The following is a 19774-nucleotide window of genomic DNA, read 5'->3' as shown; positions in this document are numbered from 1 at the left end:
GAACCGTAGTTGGACCGACAGTGACTCATGCAACTTTAAATCTTCGAAGAACCTAATCTCTACCAACTTGGATATATTTGCTACATTAGGGGCCTAGTCTACTCTGATGTGTTTGCGTGCGAGGTTGTGCCTAGTGCTCCTGATCCACTTGAGGATTAGAGCGTCCCGAGGGTCCAGTTCCCTCAACATCATCGGTGACACGTATTCTTCGGCGTCATCAGAATCAGGATCAAATACAGTGACGTCGATGTTGAACAGCCAGTTGCCATCGGCATCCTCCTTCTCGTTGGTGGTCTTGAGACGCTGTTCCACCTCATTCTCTTCGGAAGCCTGAAACGCATGCAGCACCGTCATGTGGAGGCTGTCTGGGATCGGCCTGGGATCGCCTTCAGGCTGGTCGGGCGACGAAGACATCAAGTAGGCCCCTTCGTACTCCAGGACCTCCCGAAGCACCTTGTCGACTTGTGACGCGTAGTATTCAGCCGGCTTGCTTGAATGCCGGGGCGGCGAGTGACCAACCCCAAAGCTAAGTGCCTCAAGTTGGGCTCTGTGGGGTTCTTTGGCGGGCTCGGAAGGGAGCAACAGGGCGGATATGACGGCGGTGCCATGACGAATAAAGGTCTCTTCGAAGGCCGTGATGCGTTCCCAGAAGGTGTCCGAGTAGTAGGGCTCCCGGAATTGTTGTCGGGCATATTTCATGCCCGCCAGACGTCGCAGCAGCGTGAGGAAGGCCAGGCGGATCGGGGACAGGGAGCGGATGAATTGTTGCCGAGCAAGATGGACCTTGTGCTCGATGGGCCGTCTCTCACCACCCTCGTAATAGCCAACATTCTTGGATGCTTTTTCGGTTTTGAAACGGACAGAAGCCTCGCAATCGGCGATGCGGGCGGCCACCCTGCAGGCATCCTTAAAGCCGTCCACCAAGCACTCCATCTGGTCTGGCGGGAGGCGCTGATAAGAGGGAAGCCGGTTGAGTCCATCGAGAAATATCTCGCCATGAGGGCTGGCGGATTGGGGGATGAAGATGGTGTTGATTTGACGTTCTCGCAATTCCAACTCCTTGGCGATGGCAAAAGTACAAGGGTCCAGGACGTTGCGGTTCATATCTGGTTGAGGAGGAGGACATGATGACAGGAGCGCACCGAAAGGCGGCATGAGCACGGGGTCGAAAACCATGCTCGCAATCTTGGCTTTAACAATGGACCGCTCATGGCGCTTGATCAGCTGGTAGTTGGCCCTGGAGCTGAGCATGAAGGCAAGCATCGAATCCATGTCGAGGTGCTCGGCGACGAGCACGGTAACGTCGTCACAGGTGAGAGCCATGGCGGACTTGGAATGTGAACTGATGGCAAAGACGAGATATCTGGAAAGTAGTGAATGGACGAGACGAACTGAAGTCACGAGGAGAAAAAGGTGGCATGATGGAGAAGCACTTATACAGATAATAGTACATGCGAGTCGCAGCGCGTGCACCTTGATGACCCATGTCCAGCAAGGTGCACGAGTCCTAGATGCAGCAATCTTAGGGTGTATGAAAAAATCCAAAAGTTTGGGCACCTCCAACGAATCAACGGAGGTGACTTCGACGATGAAGCAGCTCATATCATCCATCTGATTGAGCTGTGGCCTTGCCGCCTTACCATTGAGCGTGGGCGTCAAATCTTCCACGACGGACATCACGGATATGCAGCCGAGATCTACTCTTAAGCCCCTATCCAAGGACCATCTAAAATACACGATTCCTGCACGGCAACCATTATACATTCTGAGACACGAATCGTGAGACGAAACTCAAAACTCTCGAGCGGGTAACTTCTGGTATTCTTCTAGACTTTAACCTTCTCTCGCGAGAACGAGACGAAAAATAAAGTGACTATCTAATACACAGAAAGCGAGTTGAAAGCCGCTTCAACACCAACCAACCAAGCAACCCACCCCTACTCATAGCCAACTCAATCCAAACCTGTCTCTTTCCTCAACCAACAAACATGCCGTCACCATTTACCCTCTCACCTCCGACGATCGATCTTTTGTCTGTGTGTAGTGCGTGTGTATCCGTAGAACACCAAAACCTCCTCAATGACACCCAAACAAGTGCTGATCCTGCTTTGGTAATGCTGGTGCTGTCTGCTTTTCCTCATATCCCCGTTCTCCCCGCCAACGAATCAAGTAGGAGATAAAACCAACAGTAATCAAATCCAAAACCAACGCAGTAATCCAGTCCCACATTCGCCTGCCACAGAACAAAACCCGCTCCACACTCCTTCGCGCCAAACCTTATGCCAAACCTAACATATTTGTGTGTGTATCGTTTCGTTCTCTAAGCCGCCATGCTATGCTTATAATGGGAGATGGAAAAAGAGAAGGAGAGTATCAAAAGACCGACACGAGGTCCCACTAAGATATGTAAGACGATATGTGCGAGAGAGAAAGAAGAGAAAACAGAGGCAGACACCAGCAGGATCAGCACCCCTTGCGCCAAGAAAAACAAAAGCTAGAAATAGATCGACCGTACAATGGACGGAGGGGAGTGGATTTGTGATGAGATGGTGATGATATGATGGCGGCGAGGTTTCGATGGAAAGGCGGCCGTGGTAGTCTCGTGGCGGTGGCGGTGACGGGCCCAACCACAAGTGGTGAACCGGCGCTCAAGGATACCCAGCTCCCATCTCAGGAGCGGGTTTCCTGCCAGTTACCAACCCACTCTAGATAGCCTAAGCCGGGGCGCTTCTCCTTGCGCCAGTCAAAGTTCCAATTCCAATCTCGGTCGCGACCCTTGTTCCGAGGACATTCCTTGGCCCGGTCGCGAGTGTTGCTCCACCGTCCCTGATGGTGGTGCTGATGATTATGATGGAGGTTAAGATTGTGATGTTGAGGCGAATGGTTCCCAGAAATAGAAGAAAGCGGTCGATGGGCGTCCTTGTGAATGTCGAACGCGCCGTGTCCCTTGAGCGGAGAGCTAGAGGGGAAGGCAGACCCGCCTGCCCGGAGAGGAACGTCAGGGACCTTTGGGGGTGAGCTGTCAACGTGCGCCCGTCTCCGCTCGCCAAGCGCTGCCCACTTGTCAATGTCGCTGCGACGTGACGACGTGACATGCTGCGGGAGCTGGGGCTCCTCCTTGGCGGGCGGCGCCTCGTAGAGGAACAAGCCGTCCATCTCAGGATCCTCGTCGACGGTGTGTGCAAAAGCCGCATCAATGGATGGAATTTTGTTTTCATCGTTGGCGAGGGTGGCCGTCTTGGTCGCCGGCGACAGGCCCTGTCGGGGAGTGTCGTCGTTGTCCACGACTAGGGATGGGGTCGCGGTGCTCTCATGGCTCCAGGTTCTCGAGTTCATTTCCTTGAGCGCCTGTAGTTGCCTAGCCCGCTCCTCTTCCTCCTCTTCCTCCTCGTCCCACAGATCGCTCCAGCTCTTGGAGACCGCATCCTTGCGCCCAAAGACCAAGGACATGGCAGACTGGTTGCGAGCCTTGGACATGGTGATGGGAAGTGACCCAGCCATCGGTGCAGCCTTCGCGGTAGCCCTTGCCGGCAAAGTGGGCCGGAAGTTCTTTGGCAAGGCGAATGACTGCATGGAGAGGCCGAGGTTCGAGCCCATGTACGACGAGATAGATGGCGTCTGCGCTGTCCCCGACATCCAGTCGGTTGTCCTGCCCGATTTGGAGAACAGGTCCTCGTCGTACACCTCGTCGTCCGGGATGACGCTGAGCTGCCGAATTGGCTTTGGGGGCGTCGCCTGCAGGGCCTTAGCCCACGGGAAGGCGCCGTTGTCAACCTGCGGACTCTGGATGGAGGGCGTGCGGAGGGGCTCGCGGTTGGAACTGGCAACGACACGCCGGTCGCTCGTGCAGAAGTCGTCAAACACCTCGTCAAGAGTGGTGAAGCTGACGACACGAAGCAAGGCGTCGCGGGCTCCGGCCAGGGAGCGTTTGCTGGGGTCCAGGTTCATGCACTGCACGATGACCTCGAACGTGTCCTGGGACATGGAAGGGAACACGTCAAACAGCGACTGCTTGTCGCGCGAGAAGTCCAGGAACAGGGGATCCGCCTCTGTCGGGGTCGTAAAGGGATTCCTCGAGAACAGAATGTTGAGCAGACAGATACCGATTGCCCAGATGTCGGCTTGAGCAGGCGAGTACCCAGCACCGGCTGAGTCATACTGCTCGGGCGACATGTACCGGTCGCTGCCAACCGTCGTCTCGAAGGTCCACTTCTCGGTTGTCGCAAGCCCGAAGTCACCCAGCTTCATCGATCCCGATTGGGTCAAGAAGATGTTCTCGGGCTTGATGTCACGGTGGTAGACGCCCTTCGAGTGCATATATGCCACAGCATCGACCAGCTCCAACATGAAGCGCCTCACGTGCTCTGTCTCAAGCGGACCATGGCCGATGCGGATGGCCTCGTACAGATCGCCGCGCGGGCAGAACTCAAGCACCAGGTAGATGTGGGCATCCGTCTCGAACGAGTCGATGAGGTTGACGATGTTCGGATGCGAGCCTAGTTGGCTGTGCAACACTTGCTCCTCCGACTTGTCGTCAACGGCAAACTCAAGGCAAGCATCAGAAGCGGCCGACTTCTTAGTCAGGCACTTGATGGCGACCGTATCGTCCGTCTTGGTGTCCTTGGCCATGAAAACCATGCCGAAGGAGCCATGATTGAGGGGGGAGATGGTCTGATACCGACCACCAAGCAGGACGCCATCGTGGAAGTCGTCGCGAAGGCATTCCATGGCGAAGGAATTAGGTATCGTCGTGGGTATCGGAGTCGAGAGTGATGGTACAGCAATCAAATGAGCTTTTCCCTAACCCCAAGCCGGTCTATGCCGATCGAATGGTGTAGTGTCGAAACAACGTTCGGAATTGTACAACGGAGGAAGCGGGCGATTGGGCGACGCGAGACCGAGCGACGGTAGTCGACGAGAGGTGAGAACTGAGACAAGAAGGAAAGAGGAAGGATGTACAAGAGCGCAAACCGGCTAGGGAAACAGAAACAAGCAGCTCCGAGTCGTTAACAATCCGAGGCTCATGAGAGGGTGTTGATAAGACTCCAACAGAAAAGGAAAAGGTGGTTGAGACGGTCGTCAGAGAGTCGGACTTCGAGTCCCGAGAGAAACAAAAGAAAATGGTCGTTATAACATCGGTGCGGAAGTGAAGACGTCGTTCTATGTCGAGTGGATTTCAGCTATAGTGCCGAGGGCGTGACCCCGGTGACCAGACGTCGACGACGTTGTGCAGTGAACGGAAAAGGCTCCGGTGTTGGCGGGTGGGATCGTGGACGACGGTGTGAAACGCTGTCCTTTGTCGGCAGTCTTGTCGTGAAATCGAGCCAACGTTGACAAGGCGAAGCGATCGTTAGGGGGAGATCGTCGGGGAGGTTGAGGTGTGGGAACGGAAGGCGAGACCAGGTGGCAGACAGCAAACCAGAGGCGACTTGCAGCTATTGGAACACCTGGCGGACGGCGGATGAGAACATGCGGGGGCGAAGGGATCTCTGGGGAACAGGTGGACGAAGAGATGACTCTTCGGCCCCCTTGTTCGACTGGCGAGATATGTGATTCACAGCCGGTGGAGACCGACCGAGACCGACCGATCGGAAGCTGGTGGTTTGTTCGGGGACAGACGAGATTTGGGCAGCTGTGGGACAACCGGGTCCAGGGGGTCTATCAGCAGCTCTCAGGGTGCCACGAGGCAACGCGCGAGAGGAATGAAGCGGTGCTGATGCAGGATCTCGCGAGGACTCGGCGGTCAACTCGATGCCAAACGCCCCAAATCCAGGTCGTATCGAGGTGGTTGAGCTGTGATTGAATGCGGGCCCGGACAAATACGCAGCGTTGGCAGGTGGCGTGGGCGCCCGTCAGCTCAAAGCCAGTGACTTGATTCCGCAACGCAGTGCTAGTCGCAATTCCAATCGAGCGTCCTTTTGGTCAGGAACAAGACCCAGACGAGTTGATGATGGACTTGGAAGCGGCCGTGATGGGTTGGCAGCGACGGCGATAGCAGAGGCGTACAGAAGTATACGACTGATGGTGGAGAAGGTGGCAGGATGTGGAAGAGGCGGTGGGTGGCAGCGGGAAGGTTGAATGAGGAAACGGGAGATGGTCATTCATCAAGCAGAGACGCCTTGGTTGGCGAGCTGGGGGGAGCGCCGACGGAAGATGCAGGCAGCGGCTGGTGGGCCGTGGAAGTGACCAGAAATGCTGGGACAACAGTGGCCGGATTGTCATCACAGCGGGCTAAGTGCCCACCATCGATCAAAGGGGGCATGGCCTTGGCTGAGCCCAGCGCCCTCGTGCCTGCCACGAAAGGCGAGACATGGGTGGTGGCCAACGGAAATGTGGATCGTCGAGTTGAGAACGGCACGGCACATACTGGTCAGAGCGCTGGGAAAGACAAGGGCAAGCACGGTGCTTTGCACATAGCTAACACTGTTAACTGTGTGGGGCGTTTTCCCTGCATAACTGAAATGACGAATGAGGTCCATTCAAGGGTGCCACAACAGCACACCGCTCTACCTCTGCAAGGGAAGCGCTCCAAATCCTCTTTACCTTGTTTAAGATAGCTTGATACTACTTTGGGTGAGCATTAAGTCGCCTCTACACAGTATGTGATAAGATCAAGTTCTCATATGCCTTATTGGCACATTTTTACTGAGGAATACAAGTGGGCCTAATTGGGAATCAAGCTGAGTGGTTTAGGGGCTCCACCGCCCGTTTCTGACGCTTATGTACCTGGACAGCGTAACATCCATATCAAGTGAACTTGGGAGTTGGGTATCGCTGCATCTGGCAAAACGATTTCACCAGTCGTCTGCCTTGCACTGTGGAAGCTGATTGTTGTACGTCCATTGAGGTATGGGTCGTGCTTGGTGATCCGAATGAAGCCACGTTCACTCTGCACAGTTCAGTTCCGTTCCAGTGGCTCCACACGCCAGCTGGTTATGCTGCGACTCGCATGCCCCATTCTCCAAATGGGGACCTGCTCACGATGGGGTATCCGGCAATGTCCGCTTAATGATGAGTCGGCCAGATTCCTGGCGGACAACCGGATACTCGGCGATGGCCACATGGTTGCGCGAGATTGCGCGGCCATGAGGGTCTCGATGGAGGTAACTAATAATCAGAACCTCGAAAGCATTCGAGATGACACAAGCATGGATGCTGCCTGAGCACCTCAGGCAAATAATCGGCTCATACGGATTACTCCGTACGGAGGACGATGTCACCATTTCTGCTTTGTTCATCTGCTTCCAGCGCTTTCTGTTTCACTTGGTACCCCTGCGCCCAGCAAGACACCATCATTGGAGGAGGGTGAGAATGGCAGGATGCGACACCCCGCCTTCCTGCTGCATTTGGCCTACAATCATTTGCGTCCTGCACCGCGGTGCAGCGCTCGCGGTTTTGGAGTCCCAATGGCATCACAGTCCAGCGCGCAGAGAGCAAGTTCGGCAGTTTCGTTTTTCAGTGTCATGGTAAATCCAAGCGATATACTGTAGTACTCCGTACAGTGCACCAGCGCCGCTGTGTTCCTTTATCTGCGTGCTTTGTTTCGGACCTGTCGCCGTGCTCGATTGGAAGATAACGGTATAATAATAAACGGGCTTGATGATGGCGGTAACGAGAAATTGTAGTTATTGGAAATGGACTCCAAATCCCCATCCGTGGAAACACAGTCGAAGAAGAGGCCAAAGGACTAGTAGCACGAGGCAGTTATAATAAACAGACACTGTACAACAAGGCAGTTCAAGTCAATCCTCCGTATAACTGATGGGATATGGAGCCACTCGCGTGCTTCGCTGCGATGATCAAACTGGACAGCGTTCAATCGATCCGGGACCTGATAACGTTACTATACTGGGTACTACTCCATACCTTACGTTGATAGCTCTCGCCCCGACGCCAATCCGATGGACTCCGACGGGACCGTTTTCCCTCGGCGGCGGGTTCTCGTCGCTGCGAGTCACGACAGTTGGCCTGAGCCTTCTGTTGCCGAAGAATGCTGGACCCTTCAGGGTTCAACAAAGCCTACGGACTACGGCTCTTACTCTCCCGCTTGCTGTGACATCGTGTGACTGGCCTCCGGACACAGCCAGCAGTGGTGGTGCTCGTGTGCGAGCATGTTTCGGCTGGCCACAGGTTGAAACTGCCCGCAGCGGGGTTGGACCAGGTGTGTGAGAGAGACACGTACAGTACAATCGGTGCCAGAAAAAAAACGCCCGGCTGTTCAAAATCACAACCCAAATCGCCAGAACTCACCAATCCCAATCAGATACAATACAATCGAAATAGCACCAATTTCAGTTGATTTTTGCGAAGTGTAATCTAATTATTAGAGAAATTAGTCTTTAAAATCTTATCAAGAGATATATATTTTGGTTAGAATCTTAAGATTCTAGAAATTTGAACTTCAGGATTTTGCTTATAGGGGGTTCAGTTGGGTTATAATGTAGTTATAACGTTAGTGAGTGAAAATCAACGAGATTATTCGTATGTAAGTTGAACTTCAACTCCAATATCTTATGCGTTTATAGCTTACAGTATAGTAATATGGTAATGCGTAGGAAGCCTTTATAGATCTCTAGCAATATGTATAACATGGTAAAAATCGTAGTTCAGAAGTTCTTGATATTGGGAAATGAACTGGCTGAGTTTTGCAGGGAAAACGACCGGTGGACGTTTCTTTAACGGCACCCACTGTACGTTGCGTGTGCGAAGGGACGGAGATGTGGGAAGGGTAGAGTGTCACCCACACCTGCAGAAATCGACCAATTTCACGAAATTGAGACAAATGCCGGTTCTTCGCCTATTGCCCTTGTACCGTGTAGAGATGGGCGATGATGCAGTGAGGTTACCTTCCATGGGGTGGAGGGTGTTATCGCCAACTGATCTTCAGGCGGTCGAGCGCAGAGTTCCAATAATGGGCGTCGCGCCAGGCCAAACGCGTGCACGGTCATCCCACCATCTTTCTTGTGTCGCTAGTGCAAGAGATGCAGGCTTCCTGACGCTAGCCGAGCAGAAGGAACCGTTTCGATCTGCAGAAGAGGTGTCCTGTCTTCTCGAGCACCAATGGGCGGCTGGATTCCCGGCAGTGTTGCCATTCCCAGCTCTCATATTTGCATTCAACCGAATCATCACGACGACTGCCCAGCGAGCCTGGTATTTTCACACGCACTCTGCTGTTGGTTTCACACAAAGTGGGGCCATTCAGAATTCATAGCAAAACATCGCCAGCGACTCTGCATTGGAGCCAGATTGCCAATATGTCAATGGCACCATACATGCAAACATACACCTGGGCCAACTTGCTCAGGAACGTAGTCGGTCAGAGCGTCGGTTGCGCGTCGGGGGCTGCAGCCCCAGGCCGGGTTTGGCGCTCCACTACGGGAAGCCTGGCGCGGAGAGCTTGAAGATGTCGAGCGAGCTTGACAAAGCACCAACGCCCGGAAGACATGATGTATCGCGATGGCACTTATTCTTTCAGCTGTTGGTGCATCCGAACAATGTCACTAGTGGCTTCAATGCAAAGGACGATAATGGTGTTGGCTGTAATTACCGTTGGCCCACTTTGTGCGGAAATAACAGTCAGGTAGTGTGAAAATACCACGCTCGCTGCCCAACGGGCCGGTTTAAGCGTACGTGGTACGTTAAGTTGCTTTCTGTTACAAATAACTAAAGGGACGCTCGAATTTAGGGGTCATTCGCCGCGAAAGTCAAGATGCAGATCTCCCCGTCGACGCATGACATTGGGGACGCTTGATGGCGGGGTCCTCTGTTTGGATCCAAGACGGATCATGAGAGCGGCGCAAGATCAGTCCCCGCTGCCATAGAGATGTCTCCCGGTTGCCATGGTTCTTCCCTGCCTGGTTGGTCTTGGGAAGCAGTTGATGTTGGCGGAAGAATGGCCCCATGCGTTGCCATAGCCAGTCTGTTTACCAACCCAATCACAGCATCCTCTCTTCGCATTAGCATTCCTGCAGCTCCCGCCTTCTCTCCCGCGCTCAACATGTCGGTGAGCATGCAGATGGAGCGTCGACACGGCGTTGTCGCCGTATGAACCAAAACCATCATGCCGTTGCAAGGGAAAAGCTCTCGCTGCATGACCATAGTCGCGGTTCCGACGCTCGGGAAGCTGCTTGACCTGGAATGGGGTAGAACAGACTGGCTGAAGTGACCGTCAGGGAGAAGCCGTCGGGTCGGGTTTCTCATTTGGTACTGTACTGAGTGCCGGCAGTGCTCTGTATTGGCGGCGGCGTGCAAGTCCGTGCCGGTTCGCGAAGTCGTGAGACAGCACTCGATGCTAAAGCGTCACTGCTGGATCTGCCCAGGATCCATCAAACAGAATGCAGCCCTCATGCAGGTGCGTCGTGGTGGTTGCCGATGGAAAATTGACCGAAATTTGACCTCCGTGATGGTGCTGACCGCTTTCTTCAGGTTAAAGCTGTCACCTGCAACCCTAAACCGACAGATTCAATTAAACCAGTGCTCCTCCACCTAAGCTAAGTAGAAACTCCGTTCTGTGGTACGTTCGAGAGCAGTTACAATTCAGGCCCGAGAGCTGTACGAAGAAGTGTAGCCAGGGATGTTTGTAGTGGTAGTTCCAAGCAGAAGTTAGCCCTGTGTTAGTATGATCCAAGCAGATCCGGTTGACGACGGCAAATTTGTCCGCCGAAAAAGTATCAGCTGCTTGTTGAAAACGCTGATCCAATCACAGAGCGAACTCGTCAACATGATTCCTTCCTCGCGACATCTTCACCGCCTGATCACGCCCGGCAGCAACCCGGAGCTCGAAGGTTCGGCACCCGGCCACGAAAGACTGCTGGCCCACTTGACCGCTCGGGCCAAGAAGCCAAGACCCAGAAACTGCAGCAGCCACCGACTCCCATCCAGATCATCTCCGACTGCTCCCTCCTTGACTCGAGACGATGGCTGCTGGCGCTGCAGACAAGCTCCGACCGGGGCAGCCAGTAGAGCAAGCAAAGGCGCAAGAACCTTCATTTGATGCAACAGGCAAAAGACCGGCTCCTGGCCAACCAGATGCCGCCTCTTCCAAGCGGCCGCGCAAGAGTGAAGGTGCAGAGCAAGAGATCAACATTGAAGGGGAAAAGCCCGAGGTGAACGATGAAGAAGGCGCTGGATCGGAACAGGAAAGCGGCAACGGACAGTCCAGCAGCCTCCAATCGCCAGTCTCGGTCGTGCTCCTCGATATTGGTATGTGCATACGTATCAAACGATACAGACTCCCCAGTTCGCTAACACCGGCCGACAGAGGGCACCGTCTGCCCCGTCTCATTCGTCAAGGACGTTCTTGTAAGTGACGAGTCCGTCCGTCGCTGCACGCGGCGTCTTTGGGCACTGTGGCTATGGTCCAACCCTCTTCATCACATCAGACGTGGCTACTCATCGCTGGATGTGCCCCTCCCCAATTCAACGGTTGCCCCAATACGGAGTATTCAATGGGCTGGGAGCCAAACCATCCATCTGCGTCCTCCACAACAGCCGCAAGAGAACGTGCCATCGCTCTGTGCATGAACCCAGCACATCTTACCCCTCTCAGTAGCCACGGCAACGAGGCCGGTTGGCCCCTGACTCCCACTCTCCAACGGTCCCCAACCGACACCATCGGTATCTTACCTCATTGCATGCTAACAGTTACCCAAAAAGTTCCCTTACGCCCTGGAGGTCCTCCCGACGACTCTCGCCAAAGAGTGGTCGAGCCCATCCTTCGCCCCCTACCGCGATGCCTTCCCTCCAGAGCACTCGGCCACCCCGGAGGCCCTGACCGCTCACGTGCAAGACCTGATGCGCCACGACGTCAAAATCGCCTACCTCAAATCCCTGCAGGGCTACCTCTGGGAAGAAGGCTACGCGTCGGGCGCGCTCAAGGCTCCCTTGTTCCCGGACGTGGCGCCCAAGATCCTCTCTTGGACGCAGCAGGAGCAGGGTGATGAGTCGCCCAACGATTGCGGCCATGAGGAGAAGGCGAAGAAGAAGAAGGTTCGGGTGATGATCTACTCGTCCGGCTCGGTAGCCGCGCAGAAGCTGCTCTTCCGGCACACCAACAGCAGCGCGAGGCCTGACCTGACAGGCGCGATCACCGACTACTTTGACACGGTCAACGCGGGCCCCAAGACGGAGGCGGCCAGCTATGTCAAGATCGCGGCCAAGTATCCCGACGTGCCGGTGGGCGAGTGGCTGTTCCTGAGCGACCTTGTAAAGGAGGTGGAGGCGGCTAAGGAGGTGGGGATGCAGAGCTTCGTCCTGGAGAGGCCCGGAAATGCGGAGCTGTCCGAGGAGGTCAGGAGGAAGCACCGGGTTGTGAAGAGCTTGGATGAGATACTCATCTAGGTTCGGCATAACACATGACAACGAATTCTGGTGGTTTGCAGATCAAGTCACGTTTGGATTCAATAGACAGGTTGGCGATTGGCTTGCGGGATTTCCGTTCATAGGGTCTTGAATTTTAGACCCGTCGCTACGGAACCGACCTAAGCGAAGGCAGCCCCTTTCATACTTCACCAGTCTTAAGCCGGTGTAGCTCCATATGCGACCTCGAGATCTCAAACTAAGGTATTTTGAATGGGTGGTGACACATTGACCCAAGAGCTTAGGGTCTGGTGTTTACACGGCATCCCCAACCCACATTCCCAACAAAACACCAATCCTCCGATAGGCCACCAAGTCTCACGCGACACCCTCTCGCCAGGGGATACGGGAAGATGGACTCCTCCGTTTCACAGCCCGATTTCCTTGCGACTGCGCCAAGACTGTTTAAGCCCCTTTACCCCGCAAAATCCTGGGGAAGAGCGTCGGGCGGGAGCGGCTTGGGGGACGCCGTGGCTGGCTCTGGACCCCCGCGCCAACTCCTCCTCAACGCTAACGGTCGTCATCTGATTTGATTCGATCCCAATCCAGCCAATACCACGAGGCCCAAGCTGCGGCTAGAGACCCGTAGAGAGCAAATCGGAGATCGTTCGCAGTTTTAGACAGACCGGCTGAAGCTTTTTGTCGACGAAATCGGGGACTCTGCTCAACGGACGGCAATGACATCGAACCTCGTTCACAGATGCGACGTTTGGTGTTCCTCGTGAACGGTACTTTTAAACTTTTTTGACGATAGCTGCTTCTTATGACAGCGGCCCCGTGATCTCAAGCCAGTCGCTGACAATGGCAAGTTCCAATCCGCGAAAGAGAAAAGAAGGGGCTCTCTCCCTGTCGACTGGCTATGATGTTCCGGAACAAAGTGAAGGTCAGCTGGCAGGGTTGGGACGCTTGGTTGTCCGGGTCGCCCGCCGGCCGATCGATATTGCCCGCAAAGCCACGCAGTACTTAATCCAATGGATGGTCTCAAAGTGCCTCTCAACTGCGGTTCTCAACCTAGAGACACCATGTCACCGTAGTCGATGATAAGAGCGCCACTAAACGGCTTTAGCAAACCGACTTAGTATGCAGTGATGGCGTGGTGACCCAGGTCGTTCCCAACCACATTCTAACGGAACGGTGGTGACAGTTAGTCAGTCTTATCAGAGAAACATGGCGCCTTCAGATCGCTTTATGGGGTTGTGTAGATCTCAGCAGGGATCCTGCGGGGTCTGCGCAGCTGGATAGCGACCGAATGCCAGGATTTGGTCTTGTTGACATGAGCAATCATTGTGATGGATGGAGATGCGGACAACTCAACAAGCGTGCCGAATTTCCAATTCGAGAAGGCAAAAGCCGAAGTGCGGGCTGCCAGATTGGGGATGCCGTCGCCTTCGGAGTCCCCCTTGGAGCTGGCCGAGCTAACGAGTCCCAGGAGCGTGATAGGAGGCCAAAGCGTCGGGGCGCAAATGTCTTGCGTTCCGTTTCCAGGACGAGCCGTAACTCAGCTCAAGACAACAGCAAAATTGTTCCGTGTTGACCCAGAGCGGACCTCTTTCTTCGAAAATGAGACTCCAGCCCCTTTGCAAACTCGGTCCCTTCTCCAGAGGTAGTAGACCAACCGCTGAGTTGTCTTGGACGCCACCTTGGTGTACCCAAGTGATTCCATGATGGCGATCAACCTTTCCTCGTCCAGATACCGAGAGTTCATCACGCATGGCGCTGGCAAAACGAGAAAGAGACTCGGAAAGTTAACCGCCAGCTGGGGATCTCCAATGTATCGACCTGGGCCCCGAAGGAACTGTGTCGTCCGGCGGAGCATTTCTCCTCGCCCTTTTGACTCAGGCACATAGTTGAGGACCAGTGAAAGAGAGATCATGTCGAACCGCTCAGACTCGTCTCGTGGCAAGGGCCGCTCCATGAAGTCTTGCTGCAGGATGCCTTCTTCTTGGCTGTTTAGGTCGATCCTCTCAATGTCGAGATGGTTGCTCTTCGAGCAGGCGTTCTGCGTGCTGAGTGCGCCAACCTCCAACATCCGAAGACGGCGACCGGATTTCTTCTTAGATAGAGACGAGAAACACGGTTCCAGCCATTGCATGAGAACCCGAGAGCTGTCCCCGCCTCGGTCCTGTCTTTGGCCTTGCAGACTGGCCTCTTGATAACTCTGAATGCCGCCCAATGCCTCGATCTCGGCGTCGATGGCCGCCTCCTCAGCCTTGTCTCCCTTGGCGATAGCCTGCCGCTTTCTCTTCTGCAGCAGATGGTGCTTGTTGATGAGAGCTTTGGTCGCGCTCCTCGAAATCGTCTTGGGCCGGTGCAAGATTGGAGGCCGTCCAGCCGCCAGGCTTTTCGGCGCCCCTTTCTTCTTCAAAACCATCGAGTCGTAGACTGCTGTTTGTGAAGCCGAACTCGAAAAGGTTTCATTCGAGGGATCAAATCATGAAAGTTTATCCCGTACTCCATATGGAGTACCCCCGTACGGAGTACCTTTCAATGCGTCAAACACTCGCTTATCTTATCTTATCGTAGCTGCTGCGCCAGGAACAAGCCACAGCACCAGCCCCATCTGTGCTCCGCACACCATAATTTTCCCATCCTTTTCCCAAAATTCCAACGATAGTTTTACTCATCCACGACCGACTCGACAACTCGCCCAGCGCCGACAGATCCCCCCAAAAATGGCTCCTAAGGACGTTAAGAAAGGTACATGAACGCCCGAGATGGACTTTAACAACACGCACAAACTCGGCCGTCGCTCAATGCGCACCTTAGCCGTCGTCGCCATGGCGGCGAGGTGATGCCCCAAAGCAGCAGCAGATTTTGCGAGTTTGAACAGGACGGGGTCTCCCCGTTGTTCAAGCGAATGCTTTACTGACGACACTTCCTACGACAGGCGGTGCCTCCAAGGCCGGCAAGGGCGCTCAGGCCAAGAAGGCCGCCCAGGCTGCCCTCAAGGGTGTAAGTGATTTAATTCTCGAGTGCACAATTTCAGCCTCGGCATCTAACACCGTTACAGGTGCACTCGCACAAGAAGACCAAGGTCCGCACGTCGACCACCTTCCACCGCCCCAAGACGCTCGTCCTGTCGCGCTCCCCCAAGTACCCGCGCAAGTCGATTCCTCACGAGCCCCGCCTCGATGAGCACAAGATCATCGTCCACCCTCTCAACACCGAGGGTGCCCTGAAGAAGATTGAGGAGCAAAACACCCTTGTCTTCATCGTCGATGTCAAGGCCAACAAGGCCCAGATCAAACTGGCCCTGAAGAAGCTCTACGACATTGACACCGTCAAGATCAATACCCTGATCCGGTAGGTTACTCGGCGAGGAAGGATCCGCTGAGCAATCGCTGACTCGGACACAGCCCTGACGGCACTAAGAAGGCGTTCGCTCGCCTCACCGCTGATGTTGACGCTCTCGACATTGCTGCCACCAAGCTCGGCCTAGTCTAAACCTTCTGTTTTCGGCTGGGTGCTGGGGAATCAAAAAATGGTTGGCACATCGAAGGGGCATGGATTGCATTTCGGTCGGCGTCAGATACCTGGGCTTGGGCATATGACTTGGCAATGAAAGAATTGACAACGCCCTTCGTACCCTTATGGCTGTCGTGTGCTGTATTGTGTTGATGACTTCACAACAATACTCGGAATTTGCGCAGAGCCTGAAACTCCGGTCGAGCAGGTTGATCGCCATAAATAGATCGGAGTCAGACAGATGCTCATGGATCTTTTCATACGGAAACCTCGTTCCATTACTCTTTCCCCTCTATGCCCGTACCGTCACAACCCTTAGTGTACAGTGTAGTCCCTGTCGACGCCCTGCAGCGCAGAGAGTTTTGAGATAACCTCCCAAAATGCAGCCTATCTCTGACCCCAGGCCCACTCAATTTCCCAACTCGCGTTGTCCGCTGAAGAAGCATCCAACGCCATGTCTCTCGCCTGCTGGCACGATAGACCTAACCAGCAAGCCCACATCAGGGGCGGCAATCATCTATTTCCCTCCCTTCCCTTCCTTTCTGCACCACGTTCCAAACTGGGAACGCACCCAAGCTACCTGTGTTACCAGGGTGGACAGGGGAGCTTAGGTAGGATAGGGTAGGAAACCAAAGGGGGTCCGCCAAATCTCTGGTCCTTCCACACCTGCGCGACAATATGATGCGAAGAAAGGGTGTTTTGTTGCTTTTGTGCTTTTCATCGCTGGCGCATGCTCTCGAGGTGCTTCAGGGTGACATGGTTGGCGTCCATAAAGCGGTCGACGCAGTTTGCGAGGCACGTCTGCTCGGATTTGTCAAGCGCGCCGGAGCGAATCGTGCTAGACGTGACGCACTTTTTCCAGCACATTGAGGTGAGTTCGTGGGTTTCTATGGTTTACCTCTGGTTAGGTATTGTTTTCTTGAACGTTCGTCGTTCTGTGCTGTGCTGTGGGTGGTACGGTGTCCGAAATGGACTTCGGCATCGGTGCCTGGGGGCTTTGAGGGGTTGTTTGTTTTCAGGTAGGTAGGTGCTTTAGAGGGGGGGGACGAGAGACGGGAAGGGAAAATGGATTGAAAATGGGGTTTATAGGCCGAGTGTTTCTCTCTAATCACTGAGACCAAGTGGACAACGGGCGGGAAGAGTAGAAGCAACATACGAGACTGGATATGGGCACGCTGCCCTTCATTGGCAAGGAACCGGCGCAGCTCGGCTTTGTCCTTGTCGTTGAGCTTCTCAATGTCGGATTGATCAAGGCTGAAATCGGACGAGGAGGACATTTTTGTTGGTTCGACTTCTCCGTGGAGCGAGTGCAGTGGTGTTTGGCAATTGTCAATTAGGCGGACAATAATAGTTGGATGGCCCAGATTGTCGTTGAACTTTTTTTGGGCCAAGTTGGGGAAGGTTCCGTAAGCTGTACAGAGTGCCGGTGTGACCGGAACCAATGAAAGTGAGATATAAGATAAGCTCGGGTGAAGCAACCTCCTCCATACCAAACATCAACTTCCCGGCCCGGCACCTCTTTCATGATTAAGGTGGTAGGATTGCAGAAACAGATAGATTGGATCATGCGGGAATGAACGAAGACGACAATGTATACAAGAACCTCTTCGTCTAGATTTAGGTAACTACCGGATGCCCACCTAAACAAACCTGACTGCTTTCTACCTTTATGAACAGGATGCAGAGTGGACAACAGTCGCCTGCGAAACTATTCCAATCATGTGCATAAAGTCATCTCTCGTATGCTCAGAAGGCAACACCAACCTCCGATCTTGGTTCAGAACATCCTCAGCTTGTAGGCCAAGTATGAGCAGATTATACAGAACGCGAGCAGAGAGCCCAAGATGCCAAAGAAGGGTGCCAGCGATTCAGTGTCTCTCCAAGGGACCAAGACGTTCATTCCGAACAGACCCGTGACCACGTTGAGCGGGACAATGATGGATGCCAGCAACGTGATTTTGCTCAGGACCTTGTTGGTGGCGGTGCCCTGGGCAATGCCGTCAATGGAAATCTGGGCAAGGTAGTTGCTGTGGGCGCGGGACATCATCTTCTCAAAGTGTCCGAGATTGTTCATCATGGTGACAACGTGGTCCTGGATGTCGCCGAGGTACAGGCCGATGTCCATCCGCGGCGTGACCTTGTAGTTCTCGTTACACCGCTTGGTGAAACCCTTCAGGACGTCTGCCTTGCCGCCCAGCAAGCGCATCAAGGCCATGGTGTTCTTGCGGGCGGTGCCGATCTTGCGCAGGAACTGGGCCATGTCGTCGGTGCGGGCAATGAACACCTCGTCCTCAATCTGGTCAGTATCGGCCTCGAGTTTGCTGATGACTGGAGCAAAAGAATCGACAATGTCATCGCTGGGTTCGTTAGCACTATTTTTTGCTAAGGCAGGCTTGGAGGTATCCTTACATCAGGGCGTAGCAAATCCAGTCACTGCTCAGCGAAACATAGTCCTTCAACATAGCAATTCTCTTCCTCACATGCGAAGCATGCGAATTGCTGGCATAGCTGAAACTGAGCGTGCCCTCGCGGAAAACAACCACGTAAATATTGAATGGGACAAACTCTCTCTCCTGGGTTTCTTCGTCGATCTCGATATAGAAAGACCGGAAACAGGCAAAGTAGTAGGAGGGGAAGAGCTCAATCTTCTCGCGGGACTCCTGTGTCGTGATGTCTTCAACAGTCAAGGGGTGGACTCCAAAGGCTCGGCAGATCGCACGGACTTCCTCCTCGGAAGGCTTGTTGATGTTGAGCCACCAGACTCCGTCGGTCTCGCCCTTGGGGAAAGTAAAGAGGCCACGAATGTCCTCACCGGGGAGGATCAAGCCCTCAAGATCGGCAGCGTGGATGGTTGATTCCCAGGCCGATGAAAAGAAGCTCACCCGGCTGTGGTCGATGGGCGCGGGCTGGGATGCTCTGGCCTGCTCTTCCGCGTCCTCTCTCTCTCCCTTCTCGGTCTGACTCTCACTGCCAAATGGTGTGCCCAAGTAGTCCCCATCGATAGTCACCGTGAGAGGAGGCGCGTCCACCGCGGTGGCTGCAGGCCGCAGGTCAGGAAACACCCGGAGGGCCGAGGGCCGACGGGTGGCTTGGCGGGCCTCGTTTTCGGCCTTGATGAAGTTCTCGAGATAGTCAAAGTCGATATGGAGATGGTCGCCTCTTTGCTCGTCCTGCACCGGGAAGCAAACATCCTCTTCGGCCGTCTTGTTAGTGGCCAGACTGGCAGCATCTGTGGTTGCCACGGTGTGCTGCCTGCTGCGGTAACTGTGGCGACTGACAATCGACGCAGTCCGCTGCAGTTCAAGCTCCTCAGGCTTGCGCTCCGGCTTTGGCTCGGAAAAGGAAAGCTCGCGTTCTCGGCGACGGGCTTCGGCGAAAGCCTTGACCGAATTTGGCGGCGATGAAGATCGATCGGAGACGGATTCCACGGTAGGGTGACGGCACCGTCGCATGGACGGCGACTGTTCTGCAGCGTCTTCGTCGGCAACGGCTTCTTCAAAGTCACGCACGCGTGGTTCGCCGGAAGCGCCCCCGGGGGCCATCACGCGTCCTCCATACAACGAGTCAAAGGTGCCACGGCGGGGACGATCGGGACGTTGAACTGAGGCCGTCTGGTTCCGATGGTCATCGAGCTCGGGGACAGGGGTAGAGTACCCTGAGCTAGGGGCAGCTTCCTCGTGGTCGGACATTGCTGGGATATGTCGCCCTTCGTATCTGGGTCAAATTGAAGGGTGATTCTTTTTTCTCTCCTGCTCCAACAAGACAGATTGAACAACAACCCTCAAAACGCGCCTTCAAGGGGCTTATCCGGCCGGCATATTGGCGTCAGCGAGGCTTGTCTAGCTCACCAGCGGCAGGCAGCGAACGGCCAGGAGCCGTCCGCGACGATGGCTGCTTGGTTGCAACAATATGATGATGACAGAGATCCGGTTGTGGCTCCACCCACGGGCTG

At 54.5% G+C, this 19774-nt stretch overlaps 9 protein-coding genes across 9 annotated transcripts; 4 read left to right on the top strand and 5 right to left on the bottom strand.

The window, feature by feature from the left end:
• Positions 1-93: 93 nt before the first annotated feature.
• Positions 94-1602, bottom strand: N657DRAFT_645310 (uncharacterized protein; the record flags this gene model as incomplete). Its single annotated transcript, XM_062792928.1, has 1 exon — positions 94-1602. One exon carries the CDS (start codon positions 1600-1602, stop codon positions 94-96), a length of 1509 nt encoding a protein of 502 aa, XP_062647493.1.
• A 1068-nt stretch (positions 1603-2670) lies between these two features.
• N657DRAFT_573572 (kinase-like protein) lies at positions 2671-4728 on the bottom strand (the record flags this gene model as incomplete). Its single annotated transcript, XM_062788979.1, has 1 exon — positions 2671-4728. The coding sequence occupies one exon, from the start codon at positions 4726-4728 to the stop codon at positions 2671-2673; it is 2058 nt and encodes a 685-aa protein (XP_062647492.1).
• A 1099-nt stretch (positions 4729-5827) lies between these two features.
• N657DRAFT_716885 (uncharacterized protein) lies at positions 5828-7089 on the top strand (the record flags this gene model as incomplete). Its single annotated transcript, XM_062797482.1, has 3 exons — positions 5828-6402; positions 6579-6598; positions 6898-7089. Exons 1-3 carry the CDS (start codon positions 6042-6044, stop codon positions 7087-7089), a joined length of 573 nt encoding a protein of 190 aa, XP_062647491.1. The 5' UTR covers positions 5828-6041.
• Positions 7090-8347: 1258 nt separating this feature from the next.
• On the top strand, positions 8348-9461 carry N657DRAFT_422136 (uncharacterized protein). Its single transcript, XM_062787298.1, has one exon. It carries the CDS (start codon positions 8630-8632, stop codon positions 9209-9211), a length of 582 nt encoding a protein of 193 aa, XP_062647490.1. The 5' UTR covers positions 8348-8629; the 3' UTR covers positions 9212-9461.
• A 1455-nt stretch (positions 9462-10916) lies between these two features.
• Positions 10917-12339, top strand: N657DRAFT_680866 (2,3-diketo-5-methylthio-1-phosphopentane phosphatase; the record flags this gene model as incomplete). The annotated part of the gene is made up of 3 exons (XM_062796328.1): positions 10917-11202; positions 11261-11301; positions 11656-12339. 3 exons carry the CDS (start codon positions 10917-10919, stop codon positions 12337-12339), a joined length of 1011 nt encoding a protein of 336 aa, XP_062647489.1.
• Positions 12340-13855: 1516 nt separating this feature from the next.
• Positions 13856-15136, bottom strand: N657DRAFT_656084 (uncharacterized protein; the record flags this gene model as incomplete). Its single annotated transcript, XM_062794661.1, has 2 exons — positions 13856-14716; positions 15119-15136. The coding sequence occupies 2 exons, from the start codon at positions 15134-15136 to the stop codon at positions 13856-13858; spliced, it is 879 nt and encodes a 292-aa protein (XP_062647488.1).
• Positions 15137-15242: 106 nt separating this feature from the next.
• Positions 15243-16151, top strand: N657DRAFT_596413 (uncharacterized protein; the record flags this gene model as incomplete). Its single annotated transcript, XM_062789999.1, has 3 exons — positions 15243-15309; positions 15368-15660; positions 15714-16151. Coding segments are annotated over 3 exons (448 nt in total), but the record flags the coding sequence as incomplete, so codon positions are not given.
• A 388-nt stretch (positions 16152-16539) lies between these two features.
• N657DRAFT_532940 (uncharacterized protein) lies at positions 16540-17093 on the bottom strand (the record flags this gene model as incomplete). Its single annotated transcript, XM_062787748.1, has 2 exons — positions 16540-16709; positions 16979-17093. Coding segments are annotated over 2 exons (285 nt in total), but the record flags the coding sequence as incomplete, so codon positions are not given.
• Positions 17094-17599: 506 nt separating this feature from the next.
• N657DRAFT_656081 (cora-domain-containing protein) lies at positions 17600-19511 on the bottom strand (the record flags this gene model as incomplete). Its single annotated transcript, XM_062794660.1, has 2 exons — positions 17600-18179; positions 18232-19511. 2 exons carry the CDS (start codon positions 19509-19511, stop codon positions 17600-17602), a joined length of 1860 nt encoding a protein of 619 aa, XP_062647485.1.
• Positions 19512-19774: the final 263 nt, after the last annotated feature.

The sequence above is a fragment of the Parathielavia appendiculata genome (assembly GCF_033297405.1).
Source record: "Parathielavia appendiculata strain CBS 731.68 unplaced genomic scaffold N657scaffold_6, whole genome shotgun sequence".
In the NCBI taxonomy this organism is placed as follows: Eukaryota; Fungi; Ascomycota; class Sordariomycetes; order Sordariales; family Chaetomiaceae; genus Parathielavia; species Parathielavia appendiculata.
This window is presented reverse-complemented; position numbering and strand designations above follow the sequence as displayed.

Bases quoted from the DNA above. Each gene is read 5' to 3' on its own strand.
- N657DRAFT_422136 (XM_062787298.1), top strand. From the start codon at position 8,630: ATGAACTGGCTGAGTTTTGCAGGGAAAACGACCGGTGGACGTTTCTTT.